This window comes from Neophocaena asiaeorientalis, unplaced genomic scaffold (assembly GCF_003031525.2).
Source record: "Neophocaena asiaeorientalis asiaeorientalis breed wild unplaced genomic scaffold, Neophocaena_asiaeorientalis_V1.1 scaffold184, whole genome shotgun sequence".
Classification (NCBI taxonomy): Eukaryota; Metazoa; Chordata; class Mammalia; order Artiodactyla; family Phocoenidae; genus Neophocaena; species Neophocaena asiaeorientalis.
This window is the reverse complement of record NW_020185325.1, coordinates 7,449,471-7,463,207: the sequence shown is the minus strand read 5'-3', so window position 1 is coordinate 7,463,207 and position 13,737 is coordinate 7,449,471. Positions and strand designations below refer to the sequence as shown.

Below are 13,737 nucleotides of genomic sequence, written 5' to 3'. Positions count from 1 at the left end.
GTTTTTTCTCCAGCATTTTGTCTTTTCTGCAGTAGTCTAGAGGATTCAGCAGGAAGAGTTAGAAGCACAGAACAATCTAAAACATGGATGTCGATACTATGCTTTGGGGAGTCCTTCCCCATCACACAGAAACCTCCAGATGCAGAGCAAGAGGAAATGCACAACAGCCGCCGACAAATCCCCTGCTAGCACCTCCCCACTCAGTGTTTTCTAGCCAGCCTTTGCCAGCGCTGTGCGAACGAAGGACAAAGGCGCAGCCGGAAGGTCGCCCCGGGCCGCCGGGTTAGCCCCGGGCCTTGGCCCTGGATCTATCACTTACTGGGGATGAAGGGGCGGGGCCGAAGGGGAGGAGTCAGGGGCGGGGCTGGAACCAGCCCCTACTTCTGGGCTGCGGCGGAATCTCTGCGTCTGCGCGCCCGCGTAGGCCTGTGGTTGGGGAGCCCCAGGTTCTAGGCTCGCCCTCGCGCCCCGGCCTCCGCCTCCTCCAGGTCCCTTCCCACCTCCGCCCACTTGACGCGATGACGCACGGCAGGTTTGCGGACGTGGCGGCGGCGCACTGCACGAAAGGCCGAGACGTTGGCGGCGGCGGTGACGGTCTACAGGGGCGGCCAAAAACGGAGGCTCGGCCATGAACTGGCCCGGGACGGCCTCCCCGGCGGCGGCGGACTTGGTAGCCGTCTCCTCGTTGAGTCCCGCCTGCTAACGGGACAGGTAAAGATCGCGGTGAGAGGTCGGGAGTGGCCGGGTCCCGGCCGGCGGGGTTGGGCCCCAGCTGCACCCTCGCTGGAGGCGGCGCGGACCCCGCGGCCGCAGATGTGGCGAGGCACCTGGTTGGGGCTTGGACCCCAGCCCGCGTGGAAGAGACTCCGAGGCAGGGGAGACCTTCGAGACCAGCTCCACTAAAGCCCCTTGTTACACTGTCGGGGAAACTGAGGCTCAGAGGAAGGACTCCTACTTGCCCCAATCCCGGAGCAACGCATTTCCCACCTAGACACACTACATTTCTCCTACAACTTCGTGTCTCTGTTGAATATTCGTTGACAGCATCTCGTCCACATCGTCCAAGTGTGATGGTGTAAGGTAGAGATCTGAGATTTAATTCTCGCATGGGGTAACAGGGAAAGAAAAAACAAGACGTGTGGAAAGGAGGAGGAGGGAAGTTAAGTTTTTAGAAACTGAATTGGCCCTGGCAGGTACAGCCCCTGTGATACTGTCCCAGTGCTGAACTGGATTGTGACCTGTGGCCCTTTTATTGCTCTCTGCTTAAGGAATGTCAAAGCGAAACACCCAACAGCATTTATGCAGCACGAAGGCGTTTGGGAAATCATTTTCAGTCAGAAAGTGAGCTGATGAGTGCTTCAACACGGTATCCATTGTGTTACTCTTGTCATCTATGTAGCATGCAGGCTTGTTTTAGTTTTCTGAAGGGGGTATTTGTGCTTTTTTTCCCCCTGCCTTAAGAGAATTATGACAGGTGAAGAGAATTGAACCAGATGACTTGAATGCTGGGTACTTTCTAATCTCTATATACTTGGCTCAGATAATTATATGCCTGGGCCAGAGTCTACCTTTTCGCGTCAATTAGGGGCACAACCAATTCTTGATTATTCAGAAACAGACTACACAGTTTGTGGTATTCTACTGCCTGCGTTTCATTCCAAGCGGAGTGAAAAGATCGTGAAACAGATGACGTTCTAGTCTTTAAATATTATTTAGCAACATATCATGGAGAGACGTTGATATAAGTGTCTAAAATGGCTTTGGGGCATTGCTCAGTGAATTTCAGCTGTACTAAGCCAGTTTGGGGTTCTAAGACCAAATTATCAGGGGAAAAACGCCTAAAGGGCAGCATAACTGAGTCAGTATAGCCATGGGTAAATCGCTGTATATTAAGTGGTTCATAACTTTTTAAACTTTTTGAGAATATGAAAACAATAAATATTATCCCCAGAAAAATGTAAATATGTATAAAATTTTGCCTAGGAATCCACAGGATTCACAGACATTCCCTACATTAAAGACAGGAAAGACTAAAATAAGTGGAAATTATTATCTGTTTTAGATGAAGGTGAGATACTCTACTCTTTCAACTTTTTTGAGAACAGAATAAAAATAAAGCATCCTTAATTTATTATGGTATTAAAACAAGTTTAATCTTTAAGCTTGTTAGAGTTGTCACTTGTTAGAATTCCTTGAAGGAACAGGTGTGACTTTAAAACTGCTTTTAAGATGTAAAATGTGGTAGCTTTCTTTAGTTTGGTGGCTGTTGAGTTAGGAATTCCAGTTCAATAAATAATGTAGCTCTTGGGAGAACAGGTGAAATTATCGACTTAATATATAGCTATTAGTTAGTTATGTTATCTGAATAGAAACCTTTGAGATTTTGAAGCATTACAGTGTTGCCACAGAGCAGAGTCAGAAACTGGTTTTCAAGGGTTCTATTCAATGATATGAAATAGTTCCCCAAATTTTAAAGTATGTCCCGACATATAGAGTATGTACTCTATTGTCATGTATATTACAAATTCAGACTTTGGGAGTTGGTCTTTTTCGATTTTTTTCTTTTTCACCTGGTACTTGTCCACAGTATTCACAACTGCCTTTGATACATCATTTAGTCTTGGCTTCTATGGCACAACATTTTCTTGGTTTCCTCCTCCTCTGAACACTTCTTTTCGTCTTTGCAGTCTGACTTTCCTTCGTCTAGGTACTAAATGTAGCAGCTCTTCAAGGGTCAGTCTTGGACCCTCTTATTCTGCGCGCGTGCTCTCTCTCTTCCTCCCTCCCTCTCTCCCTCTCTCCCTCTCTCTGTCTCTCTCTTTCTCTGTCTCTGTCTCTCTCTCTCTCTGTAATCTCATCTACACAGCTTCAGTTTCCACCTATGTGCAGATGAGTCATGAAATTATATCACCCAGACCTTTCTGAATTTGACTACATAGACCACTTGACTACTTGACATTCTTTTTGGTTGTCTTAAAGGAATTTACACTCAGCGTCACCAAGCCCCCCCCCCACCCCCACCAAGCTCTTTTTCCAGTGTTCCAGATCTTAGAGAATGGCACCACCATTTACTCAGGGATGCAAATCAGAAGTCTTGGTGTGATCCTTAACTAACCTCTTCTCTTCATATCTGAGCCACATCATTAAGCCTTAAGTATTTTATCTCCCCAAATTCCTCTTACGACCTCTCTACTCTCCATCTTTCACAATAATTGAGGATAATCTACTATCCTTTCTTATGTGAACAATTAATATGAAGCTAAAACTGTGAATGTGGTAATAGTTTTTAATGTTCTTGTATTGTTTTTTGTTTTTAACATTGACAGACTTTATGGGGGCGGGGATCTGGTTTCCACCTGGGATCCTACCCTCTTAATATAGATAAGAAGGGATTTAGAAACCTTTGTACAGTATCTGTTCTGGGCCCCCAGGGCAGGAAGGGGGTGATTGCTGCGTGGGCGGGCTGGAAGGGTGGAGGCAGGGCCCTTACCACCTGCATGCCCACATCCACCCTGAATATGAGGGTGGGGTGAGATGCTCTGGGAGGGGTGAGGGAGTCCCCAGGCTAGGGGCAGGCTGGCAGCAGGGGCTGTGACAGGTAGCCACAGCTTCAGCAGCACTTGGCGCCATGGTTGCAGGGCAGCTTGTTGCTGGCATCGTCAGTGGTGCACCTGTAGTCATAGGTGAGCTCCTCACCATGCAGGGTGCAGTGCAGGGTAGGTGAAGATGGTGATGGGCTTCTGGCCCTCCACGTGGGTGACTTGAGAGAAGCAGTCGGGCTCACAGTAGTGGTTGATGACACGGGCAGCATTGCCATGCATCGTGGCATCCCCACATCAAAGTCATCCATTCGGAACATGTAGCACCCAGTGCCCTTCCCATCAGAGAACTTCTCCCGCTTATTGTTCTTTTTTTTTTTTTTTGCGGTACGCGGGCCTCTCACTGTTGTGGCCTCTCCCATCGCGGAGCACAGGCTCCGGACGCGCAGGCTCAGCGGCCATGGTTCTCGGCCCCCGCCACTCCGCGGCATGTGGGATCTTCCCGGACCGGGGCACGAACCCGCGTTCCCTGCATCGGCAGGCGGACTCTCAATTACTGCGCCACCAGCCCCTTATTGTTCTTTTTTAATGAGGATAGATTAACTTGATGAAGGTGAGTTGAGAGTGAGTACACTTAGGTCAGCTCTCATCTCAGTCAGTCTTAAGATGTCTTTTCTGAAGTAGAAATGAATGTAGAACTTATAATCTGTTCACAATCTTTATAGACCATAAATTGAGTTTCATGAGGACTTTGGTAAGTTTGGTGAAAAGCTGCCAGGGAAGAAAAATCCCTGGTTGAGAGCAAAATTATGACCTGTATAGAAGGCACATACTATACTAAATAAAAATACTGAAATCAGCATGATCCAGGGAAGTAGTTAGGGAGTTCAAAAGACAGTTCAATCCCATGGAACTTAAAATGCAGAACAACTCAAAGTTTGGGGTTCATAAAAGTGTTGTGTGTGTACATATAAAACATATACTTTGATTCTGTCAGATCTGTAAATTGTATATATGATCACACGTTTTTAAGACATAATACAAAATTATTTCTGTAATTTTCTTCACATACTCAGAATGGGGAAACTTAATTTTTTGACCTAAAAAAATATAGCAATTTGCCCTTGTTAAAATGTAATCATCACCATGTTTTGTGATATATGGTCTATAAGAATGGATTACTTCTTCCATCCCATTGTCTCCATTGCCAAATACGTTCATTGTACTTCAACAACAATAAAACTTGAACCTAAAACCATTCGTTAAAAAACAAAAGATAAAGTGTCCTGAATATAAGATTCATGTAAATTAGTCAAATGGATCAGCTACATTCCAAAGTTTTCTCTGCCTTCTTTCCCTACCAGATTTTGACATTATGGCAGGGAGGCATCAGAATCGTAGTTTTCCTCTTCCAGGAGTTCATTCAAGTGGTCAAGTACATGCATTTGGAAATTGTACAGACAATGATATGTTGGAGGAGGATGCTGAAGTGTATGAGCTTCGATCCAGAGGAAAAGAAAAAATCCGAAGAAGTACATCAAAAGATAGACTTGATGACATTATAGTATTAACAAAAGATATACAGGAAGGAGACACTTTAAATGCAATAGCCCTTCAATACTGTTGTACGGTAAGTTTTAATTTGATTTTGCATAATGCAGCCCCAAATAAATTATTTGTTCATAGCACAAAACTGAAATAAATTCTGTGCCCTTTTATCTTGCATTCCCCCCCACCCACTTTTTTGTCTTTTCACAGAAATCAGTATCATGTTGGTGGATGTTAACTTTTTAAATTTTTAAGTGAATACTTGAATTTCTGTTTATTTCTAAATCATGATTCTATTTTCAGATTGAAAAACACTCAAATGTGTTTATTTTTCTCCTTATTCAAGTTGTAAGGGAATGTAGAAATATATAAGGAAAGGTTTTTTCCTGCCCCAATTTCCTGAGATAGCACACGTTGGTGTATTTCTTTCCATATGTTTTTTGGGGGGAGATATATATGTGTATAGTGATTTTTGTGTTTAAAAATTGGTTTATATTATACCTATTACTCTGCAAGTTGCCTTTGACTTTTTCATTTCTTAGTATACCATGGATATCCCTCATAGCCTTATAGATCTAACTCATTATTTTATGTAGCTATATGATGTTGCATAGTGTGGATGTACCATAATTATTAAGTTGTTCTCTTACTCATTGATAGGATTTTCTCCATGTTTTGCGTTGTGCAGTGAATATCATCACAACTGGTACCTTATTTCTGTGAAATAGATTCTCAAAAGTGGGATTTATAGATGAAAGGTATATTTTTTATTTTACTAGGTATTAAACTCTGTTTAAATCCATTTAATGTCTGTGTCATGTCCATTTTGTATCCATAGCATGGAATCTGTTTTCATGTAAACACATTGATATGGAAACTGTTGATATCTTTCATTTTCAAACTTTTTATTCTCATGCTTCCAAAAGAATTTTGAAATGTATATACTGTGTACCTCCTTGCACCTTTTAAAGTGAACATCTTAAATACATCCTGACTTAAAGTAGTTATAAAGGATTTAATTTCCAGAATGTTGTCAATATTGATATTTAAAAATAAGACTATTAGAATATTCTTTAAATATATGCATGGAATCCTAAATACCACCAGGATTTGCTACCTAAAATCATTCATTTAAAATATATATATGAGCTCTTTTTTTAGTAGCATGGAATTTTATATTTAAAATTTTTTTATATATTTAAAATTTTTTTCTCCTTGATTAATATTTTCATCCCCCCAAAAATCTTTCATAGTATAAAATATTTTTATCTTGAAAACCTTTTATTGATTACCTGTCATAGTTCTTTCCAATAGAAACACACACATATATTGATAAATTTATATATATATTATTTAATTTTAAAGTCTCTGATGACCATGAGGTTCTATGTATTATTTTTCCTGAATAATTATTGCAATTATTCACAATTGATCAAAACAAACATTATAAATTTTAATTTAAATGTTTAATAAATATTTTATTGAAATGCATTTCTTGATGAGGTAAGAAAGCTGGGTTTGGGTTTTTTTTTTGTGACTTGTTCATGTATGGCAACATTATTTATTGTTAAATCAGAAAATATCTGATTTCATTCTTTAATGCAAATAAAATTGTTAATATGTGTTCTGTAGAGAAATAAGACCACTGAGAAATAAATTATAGAATGTGCTTTAGAAGGATGATAATGGAAAGTAACCAAGACTTTAAAATTAGGGGCAAGACTGAAAATATCAAGGTGAAGATCCAAGAGAAGAGTGTGGTCCAGCAGCTCTATTAGAGAAAGACATTAGTTTTCTTTTAATGAGCCTAGAAAATTTTCTTAGAAAAAGAGAAATTTGAAGTGCCATCTGAATGATTAAAAATAGATCATATTTCCAATGAAGTGAGAAGGAGAAAGTATTTCAGGCATGACAGTGATGTGGAGATTTCAAGGAGGAAATAAGGCGGACAACGGAGGAAGTTTAATAGCTGTTTCAGAAATGAGTGACACAGACTAGGATGAAGTGATTTAATATAACTGAGGGAAAGTTTGATATATAGTAAGAGAACATCATTGTAAGATTTTAACAAGAGTGCTGCAGAATGGGGTGGTGGGGGGCGGGAACCTGCTGGTGAATTAGAGGGAATCCAAGAAAGAAGTTACTGGAAGATGATCCAATGAATATGATTCGGGCTTAGGCTAAAATATTTATAGTAAAGAAGAGAAGAAGCCAATAGAAAATGTATTGGGGGGAAATCACAGGGTGTATCCGCTGTTTCCTTAATTAAAATGAAGAGTGATGAACGGCAGCTGAACGTTAGGGAAAAGATGGCATTGGCCACAATAATGGGAAAATTGATACAGCAGAGATAGGGAGTTAAGCAGTGCTCCCTTTTGACAGAGCTCAACTAGCAAAAAAAAGATTAACCTTACAAAAGGATTTATCATTTAAAAATATGGTAATTAGTGCTATATTCCACTTATAAATATTCAGCCTTAGGAATTATTAAAAACATGCCTGTTATAAAACAGTGATAAGAGGAACGAAAAGCTCAAGGTTCCATTTGGAATCCTAAATGTAACCAAGGAAGTTAGCATAACAGAGAAAATATTATAGGGATATTTAGAGAGATAACCTAGGTAGATGCTAAACCTTGGAAACCTGGTTCAGAAAGATTATTGAGTAGTTATTAGTCAGAATATACAATACCAGGCAAAAGAGCATTTAAAGAGAATAGGATCAGGCTTTGGGGTTTGTCAGTGAATCTTCATTTGCCTTAAAAGAGTCTCAAGGTAGTAAAATGACAATGCACCCTTTAACATTACACTCTCATCTCCAAGTTACTGTTCAGTCCTCTCTCCCTTTTCCTCCCACACATACACTTCAAAGGAATTGATTTTTCCAATAAGAACTCTCATTCTTCATCAGTAATATGCAGTTAATCCAGGTCACTGCTACCTCTTAAAAACCCTGTCTGACAACCTGGATTCTGCAGGTTTCTGACTTTCCTACTATTAAAATTTAATAACAGCTAACATTTACATAACATACTGTGTGTCAGTACTGTAGATGTTCTTTGGACATTTTAATACATTAATCTTCACAGTAATCCTATGTGGTAGGTAGTATTATTACTGTCATTTTACATATGTGAAACTGATTTGCAGACAGGTTAAACAACTTGCCCCAAATCATACAGCTAGAAAGTGTCAGGACCATGCTTCAAACCCAGATAGTCTGTGCTTTTAACCACCATCATAGTGCTTTCCTGGGCACTGTTTCTTAATCTCCTTTGTGGATTTCTCTTAACTCAGCATACCCCTCAAATGTTGGCATTCCTCAGGGATCTTTCCTATGTTACCTTTTTCTCCTAGACTTTTTCTAGTGAATTTACTCTTGTGACTTCAATTACCATTTTTGCTGGTAATCCACAAATCTATATCTCTAGCTGAGAATCATTCTTCTGAATTTCAGGCATACATTTATAACTGCCTTTGGACATCTTCCACTTGGCACATTTCAAGCACCTCAAAGTCAACATGTGTGAAATCTGCGTTCATTCTCTTTTATCCCTCTACAGTGTTCCATAATCTCAGTGAGTGACATCATTATCCATCGAGTTGGCCAAGCCAGAAATCTAAGTTTTATCCTAGACTCACTTTACCTCTCTGATATCAATCAGGTGATAAATGATCAGTGCTTGGTTTACAGCATTGATGGAAATGGTGGATTAATAACTTAAAGGCAGTTGGAGAGCCTGGCATAGTAATTGGTAACTTGAGAAACACTCTCCTGCTCCCCTTACAATGGCAGGTGGAGAGAACATGTAGACAGGTTGAGGACTATATAAAATATATAAGGAAAGCTTATAAAAATGGCTGATCTGGGGGATAGTTGAATAATGCATTTACACCAGAGGTTTGGGGAAAAATGGCTTCAGGGGACAAATGAAGGAGACAAATTATCATATTTTATCAAATCTAAGGTGTATTTTTTTACACATTTTAACATCTTTGAAGTTAGAATGGTGGCGTCTTCAGTATTTGGTGGGTTTTTTTTTTTACCTTAATGATACATAAAATAATGGCACATCTTAGAGTGGATTGCATCTTGGTTTTGATAAAATATGGTACTTTTAGTTGGGTAAGTTGACATTTGCCTATACTCTAATCACCACATTAGAAGAAGGAACATAAGTATCTGTAATCCTTCCTTCACAAATTGTTTACAAGCGGCAGAAGTATGATATTTGCGCATGATATAGAAAAAGAAATATCAAAAGATCCTAGAATCTACTTAAACAGCTAGGATTAGTGTTAATATTGATAATATGTGGGTGATTATAGAATGTAATTGGTGATTTCTTAAGACTGGTAGATCAAGAATGGTATAGAACTGTTATCCACAAATAATATAAAATCCTCTCTGGATGTGATAACTTACTACTTCTAATAATTAAGCTCAATTTTTTTTCCCTCCAAAAGTAACTGGGATGAATGAATATTACTACTTCTATTTTTATTTAGAATTTAGTTGAATTTTGCTTTTTTTTTCTTTACAGGTAGCAGATATCAAGAGGGTTAACAATCTCATCAGTGATCAAGACTTTTTTGCCCTTAGGTCTATCAAAATTCCAGTAAAAAAGTTTAGTTCATTGACTGAAACACTTTATCCTCCAAAAGGAAGACAGACTTCACGTCCTTCATCTGTTCAGTACCTTTCAGAACAACAGGAAGTTTTGTCAGCTAATGATTTTCTTTCTTCCAGTGAGTCAGCTGGTAGCTTTTTAAAAGAAGTAGACCGAGACATAGAACAAATAGTAAAATGTACAGACACCAAAAGAGAGAACCTTAATGAGGTGGTGTCTGCCTTGACAGCACAACAAGTACGTTTTGAACCTGAAAACAAAAACATTCAACGTAAGGATCCTTATTATGGAGCAGACTGGGGAATAGGGTGGTGGACAGCTGTAGTGATAATGTTGATAGTAGGCATAATAACGCCAGTATTTTATTTGCTGTATTATGAAATTTTAGCTAAAGTGGATGTTAGTCACCATTCAACAGTGGATTCTTCACATTTGCATTCAGGAGTCACACCCCCATCACAGCAGAGAGAAATGGAAAATGAAATTGCTCCAACTAAAGGAATACCCTTTGTCCCACAAGATGACCATAAGCTTTATAGTCAATATTCTCAGTTACCTGCTGCTCAACACAAAACATAGCAGTTAGTTCAGTTACAGTGTTAGCGATCACATATGTATCTGGAATTTGGTTGGTGAATCAGTTATATTAAATAACCACTTCAAAGGCAGAATTTAGGGAGATTGAAGATGCTTTGTTTTTCACCTTTTTTTTGTTTGTTTTTTGGAGCCATTTACAAATGGATTGAGTATAAAATCCCTACAGTTGCTAGTTGTTGATTCTGAAAGCAGTATATCTGTATATCTGTTTTATCAGTGCTTAAAGCAGAAATGAATTTAAATATGTGTCTCGGAAGTTCCTGGAAAATGCATTTTTTTCTTATTCAAGACTGGTTATGTTCAAATTTTATTTTTTAAGCAATTGTTTTTGGTTTGAGTTTATTAATAGTAAATTCATTATGCAGAATAATGGTGGCATCAGATGTCTGCAACTGAAGAGAATTTATTACTAACCATCAAAATATTTAGTTGCAGAAAAGTTTGATTCTAAAATTATTTGATAGGACTTACTTAAAATTTCATTTTGAAACTTAAAAAAAACCCCACATTTAGTACATACGCTATGAAAACATAAGTAGAACAGAAAGGGGAAAGAAATGTATAATGTCTGTAATAGAAGCTGAGGTATATTATTATTTTTAAGCCCCCAAATTAATGTGTTAACTGTTGGGAAGTTGCCATTTGGTCACTAGAACACTGGATTATGTCAGGACCTAAAAGTTATCTTTGTCTCTGAAAGAATGCTGCCTCTGCTTCTGTGTTTTAAGTGATTATATTTGCCTCTGATGTTTGAAAGCACTTTTGTTGTTCTTTGATGAAAAGTGTTATACATGTACAGATTAGTATTAATTAGAAAATATTTCCTTACATACTGTGATAAGTTGCTGTGTTACATGTAATAACATGCCTTAATTACATTTAATGCCTTATAATACTTTATGTAAACTAGTATAATTTTTAGAATTAAAATTAAGCATTATTTCAGATGGTCCGATAGGATTCGTAACATAGGCTGTATAAATTTGTCTCCACCTTCACTGTCAGCCACAAGTTAATGGGATCGTAACATTTTCGTTGTCTGTCTCTGAGGTCTGTTGCAGAAAAGCAAGGGTAAATAGACCTTTTGCATTAGCAAAAACAGACAATGTTTTGTATATTGATCCCTTAACCTCTGTTTTTCAAAGAGAAACTTAGGTCTTTTTTCCCTGAACTAGAGCATCAAATTGGGGAAGAGAGGCCAAAGGTGTATATGGATTGGTCAAAAGAGTGCCACTTTTAAGATCTGTTGTGGATCAGAGTCTGGCTAAATAAGCATTTGCATACTGATTCCATCATTTAGTTTTTAAAAGTATGTGTTTTTAAAATGCTATCAAAATGATTCATTTGGTGGAGTCTGGCTTGCCTGTTTGTGTATAATAAAGTATGTACCTTAAGATATATTATACCACCTAATTTTCTGGGCATTATTTCCTAACTTTTAATGTTTCAGCTTTTTGACCAGTCATTTTATATTTCAAACTTCAGTCTTGATACAAAGTGGGGTGAATAAATATATACGCTTAATGAGGTTTAATGTACTTTTAGGAGCAGTGTATCATAGAAAGACAGGACAAAGATGTCAAACATTAAAGCCCTTGCATATATTAGAGGGCCTTAGACAATTACCAAAAAGTGTTAATATGGAAGTTTGTAGCAAATTGATTTTTTGAGTTAACTCTATTAGTTTAAGATTTAAAAAATTGTTTTAATGTGCTTTGGGCATCTTGAGAAAAGTATGATCTTTCTAATTTATGCTCAGTGTTAACTTGGTCAGTTTACATTGTATTTATTAAGCCTGCTGAAAATCAAGTTTCAAGAAAGAAAATACAGATTATTTTAGGGTAGAATGGGCTAGATGTCCTTTGAAGAACTTTGTTTACATCAAATTGATGAAATTACGGAGTCAGGGATTCCTTTTTGCTAGCGGTACTTTGAAATTGTGATAGAGAAGTCTGATTTATAAAATAAGTAACTTTTTAAAAAGTAATGAGGCATACTATGTACTTGATTAAAAACCTTTTCTGTCTTGCAGAGTGTCCTATTCCTTGAAGGCAGTATAACATATCCTTATGACACAGGCAGTTTCCTTTGTCCATATATTTGAATTACATTGGGCTGGCCAAAAAGTTTGTTCGGATTTTTCCATAACATTTTACAGAAAAAACAGAGGGAACTTTTTGGCCAACCCAATATATTTTTTTACTTAATTGAATATAATTTGAATTATATATAATTCTATATATATGTATAACATATATAGAATTCTGTGTTATATATATAGAATTCTAGATTCTAATCCTTAAGTGTCATTTTAAAAGAAAAATTTCCTAAGCATTTAATAGATTTAGAATAATTTTAGCTTTTAAAAAGTACTAATACATCAAAATTTGTAACAAATGCAGATTACTTTGTAAAACTTAATAAAACAAGAAAAGTTATTTGATATTGTGGCTTTTGTGTTGAAACCCTTATTTGAATTTACTTTGAGGCTTTACATTAGAAGATATATACACACACACACACACACACACATACATGCAGATGTAAAAGTAACGGAACTGTGAATCACTGCATTTGGTTCACTTAAAAAGTTGGAGTTGCAAGTGAAGAAAAACCTATTTTTAAAAAGGGCAGATTCTTTCTTAAAGTCTGGGTACAAATGGTTAAGATTGCTTCAAACTAATGGATGCCATTTAAATTAAATATTTTTTGCCATCGTATTTCTAGAAAATTATAGGATTCATGTCCCCAAAAGATATATTAAGATCAGTTATAGAGTCTGGTGGCCACGTTAAGAATTAGAAGACAGTAATGTTAAATTAATTTCTCCAAAGACTTTTTGTTTTTTAAAGCTTATCTTTTTCTGGACTCTACTTACTTGTTCAGTGGCCTGAAGAGTTCTTTAAATGAACCACTATTTAGTCATTAGTTCTTTTTAAAGTATCTACTACAAAAATTACCTACTTGGGAATATGAAGGATACAGTTAGAGTTTTAGAAATATAGTAAAACGAAGATCCAGTCAAAGTGTTACAGAGTAAAGATGTAGTTTTTAGGAGTCTGTATTTAAATGGTACATTATGATGGGAATCATTCTTATTTTGAATTACAAAGTTGCTCAGGAAATCAGTATTTTTCTTCCAAGTATGTGCATATTGCACGGTTAGATCATAGAAATCTGATGCTTTATTTCTTTTTATGTATGCAAATTAATAAGTCTTTTGTATAATGTATTTTATACAGATGCAGCATGGAATTGTAGAATGTTATGTTAGCATGTACATCTGTAAAACTGGTTTTTAAAACTTCTTGCCCCTCATTTTTCATATTTTAAAAGGTCTGCAAAATGTAATAAAGTTTCTATTTTATTATTCAATCGAAAATGGAATCTGGTTAATTTAATTGAATAAAGCAAACCTTTTCT

At 37.3% G+C, this 13,737-nt stretch overlaps 1 protein-coding gene across 4 annotated transcripts; it reads left to right on the top strand.

Annotated features, from left to right (window-relative positions):
- Positions 1-576: 576 nt before the first annotated feature.
- LYSMD3 (LysM domain containing 3) lies at positions 577-12,524 on the top strand. Of its 4 annotated transcripts, none has more exons than XM_024734366.1 (3): positions 577-711; positions 4,904-5,169; positions 9,631-12,524. In XM_024734366.1, the coding sequence occupies exons 2-3, from the start codon at positions 4,915-4,917 to the stop codon at positions 10,294-10,296; spliced, it is 921 nt and encodes a 306-aa protein (XP_024590134.1). In that variant the 5' UTR covers positions 577-711; positions 4,904-4,914; the 3' UTR covers positions 10,297-12,524. The 4 variants fall into 4 exon arrangements, with proteins under 4 accessions (XP_024590134.1, XP_024590133.1, XP_024590132.1 ...); XM_024734365.1 differs by lacking the exon at positions 577-711 and adding an exon at positions 970-1,080; XM_024734364.1 differs by lacking the exon at positions 577-711 and adding an exon at positions 1,266-1,366.
- Positions 12,525-13,737: the final 1,213 nt, after the last annotated feature.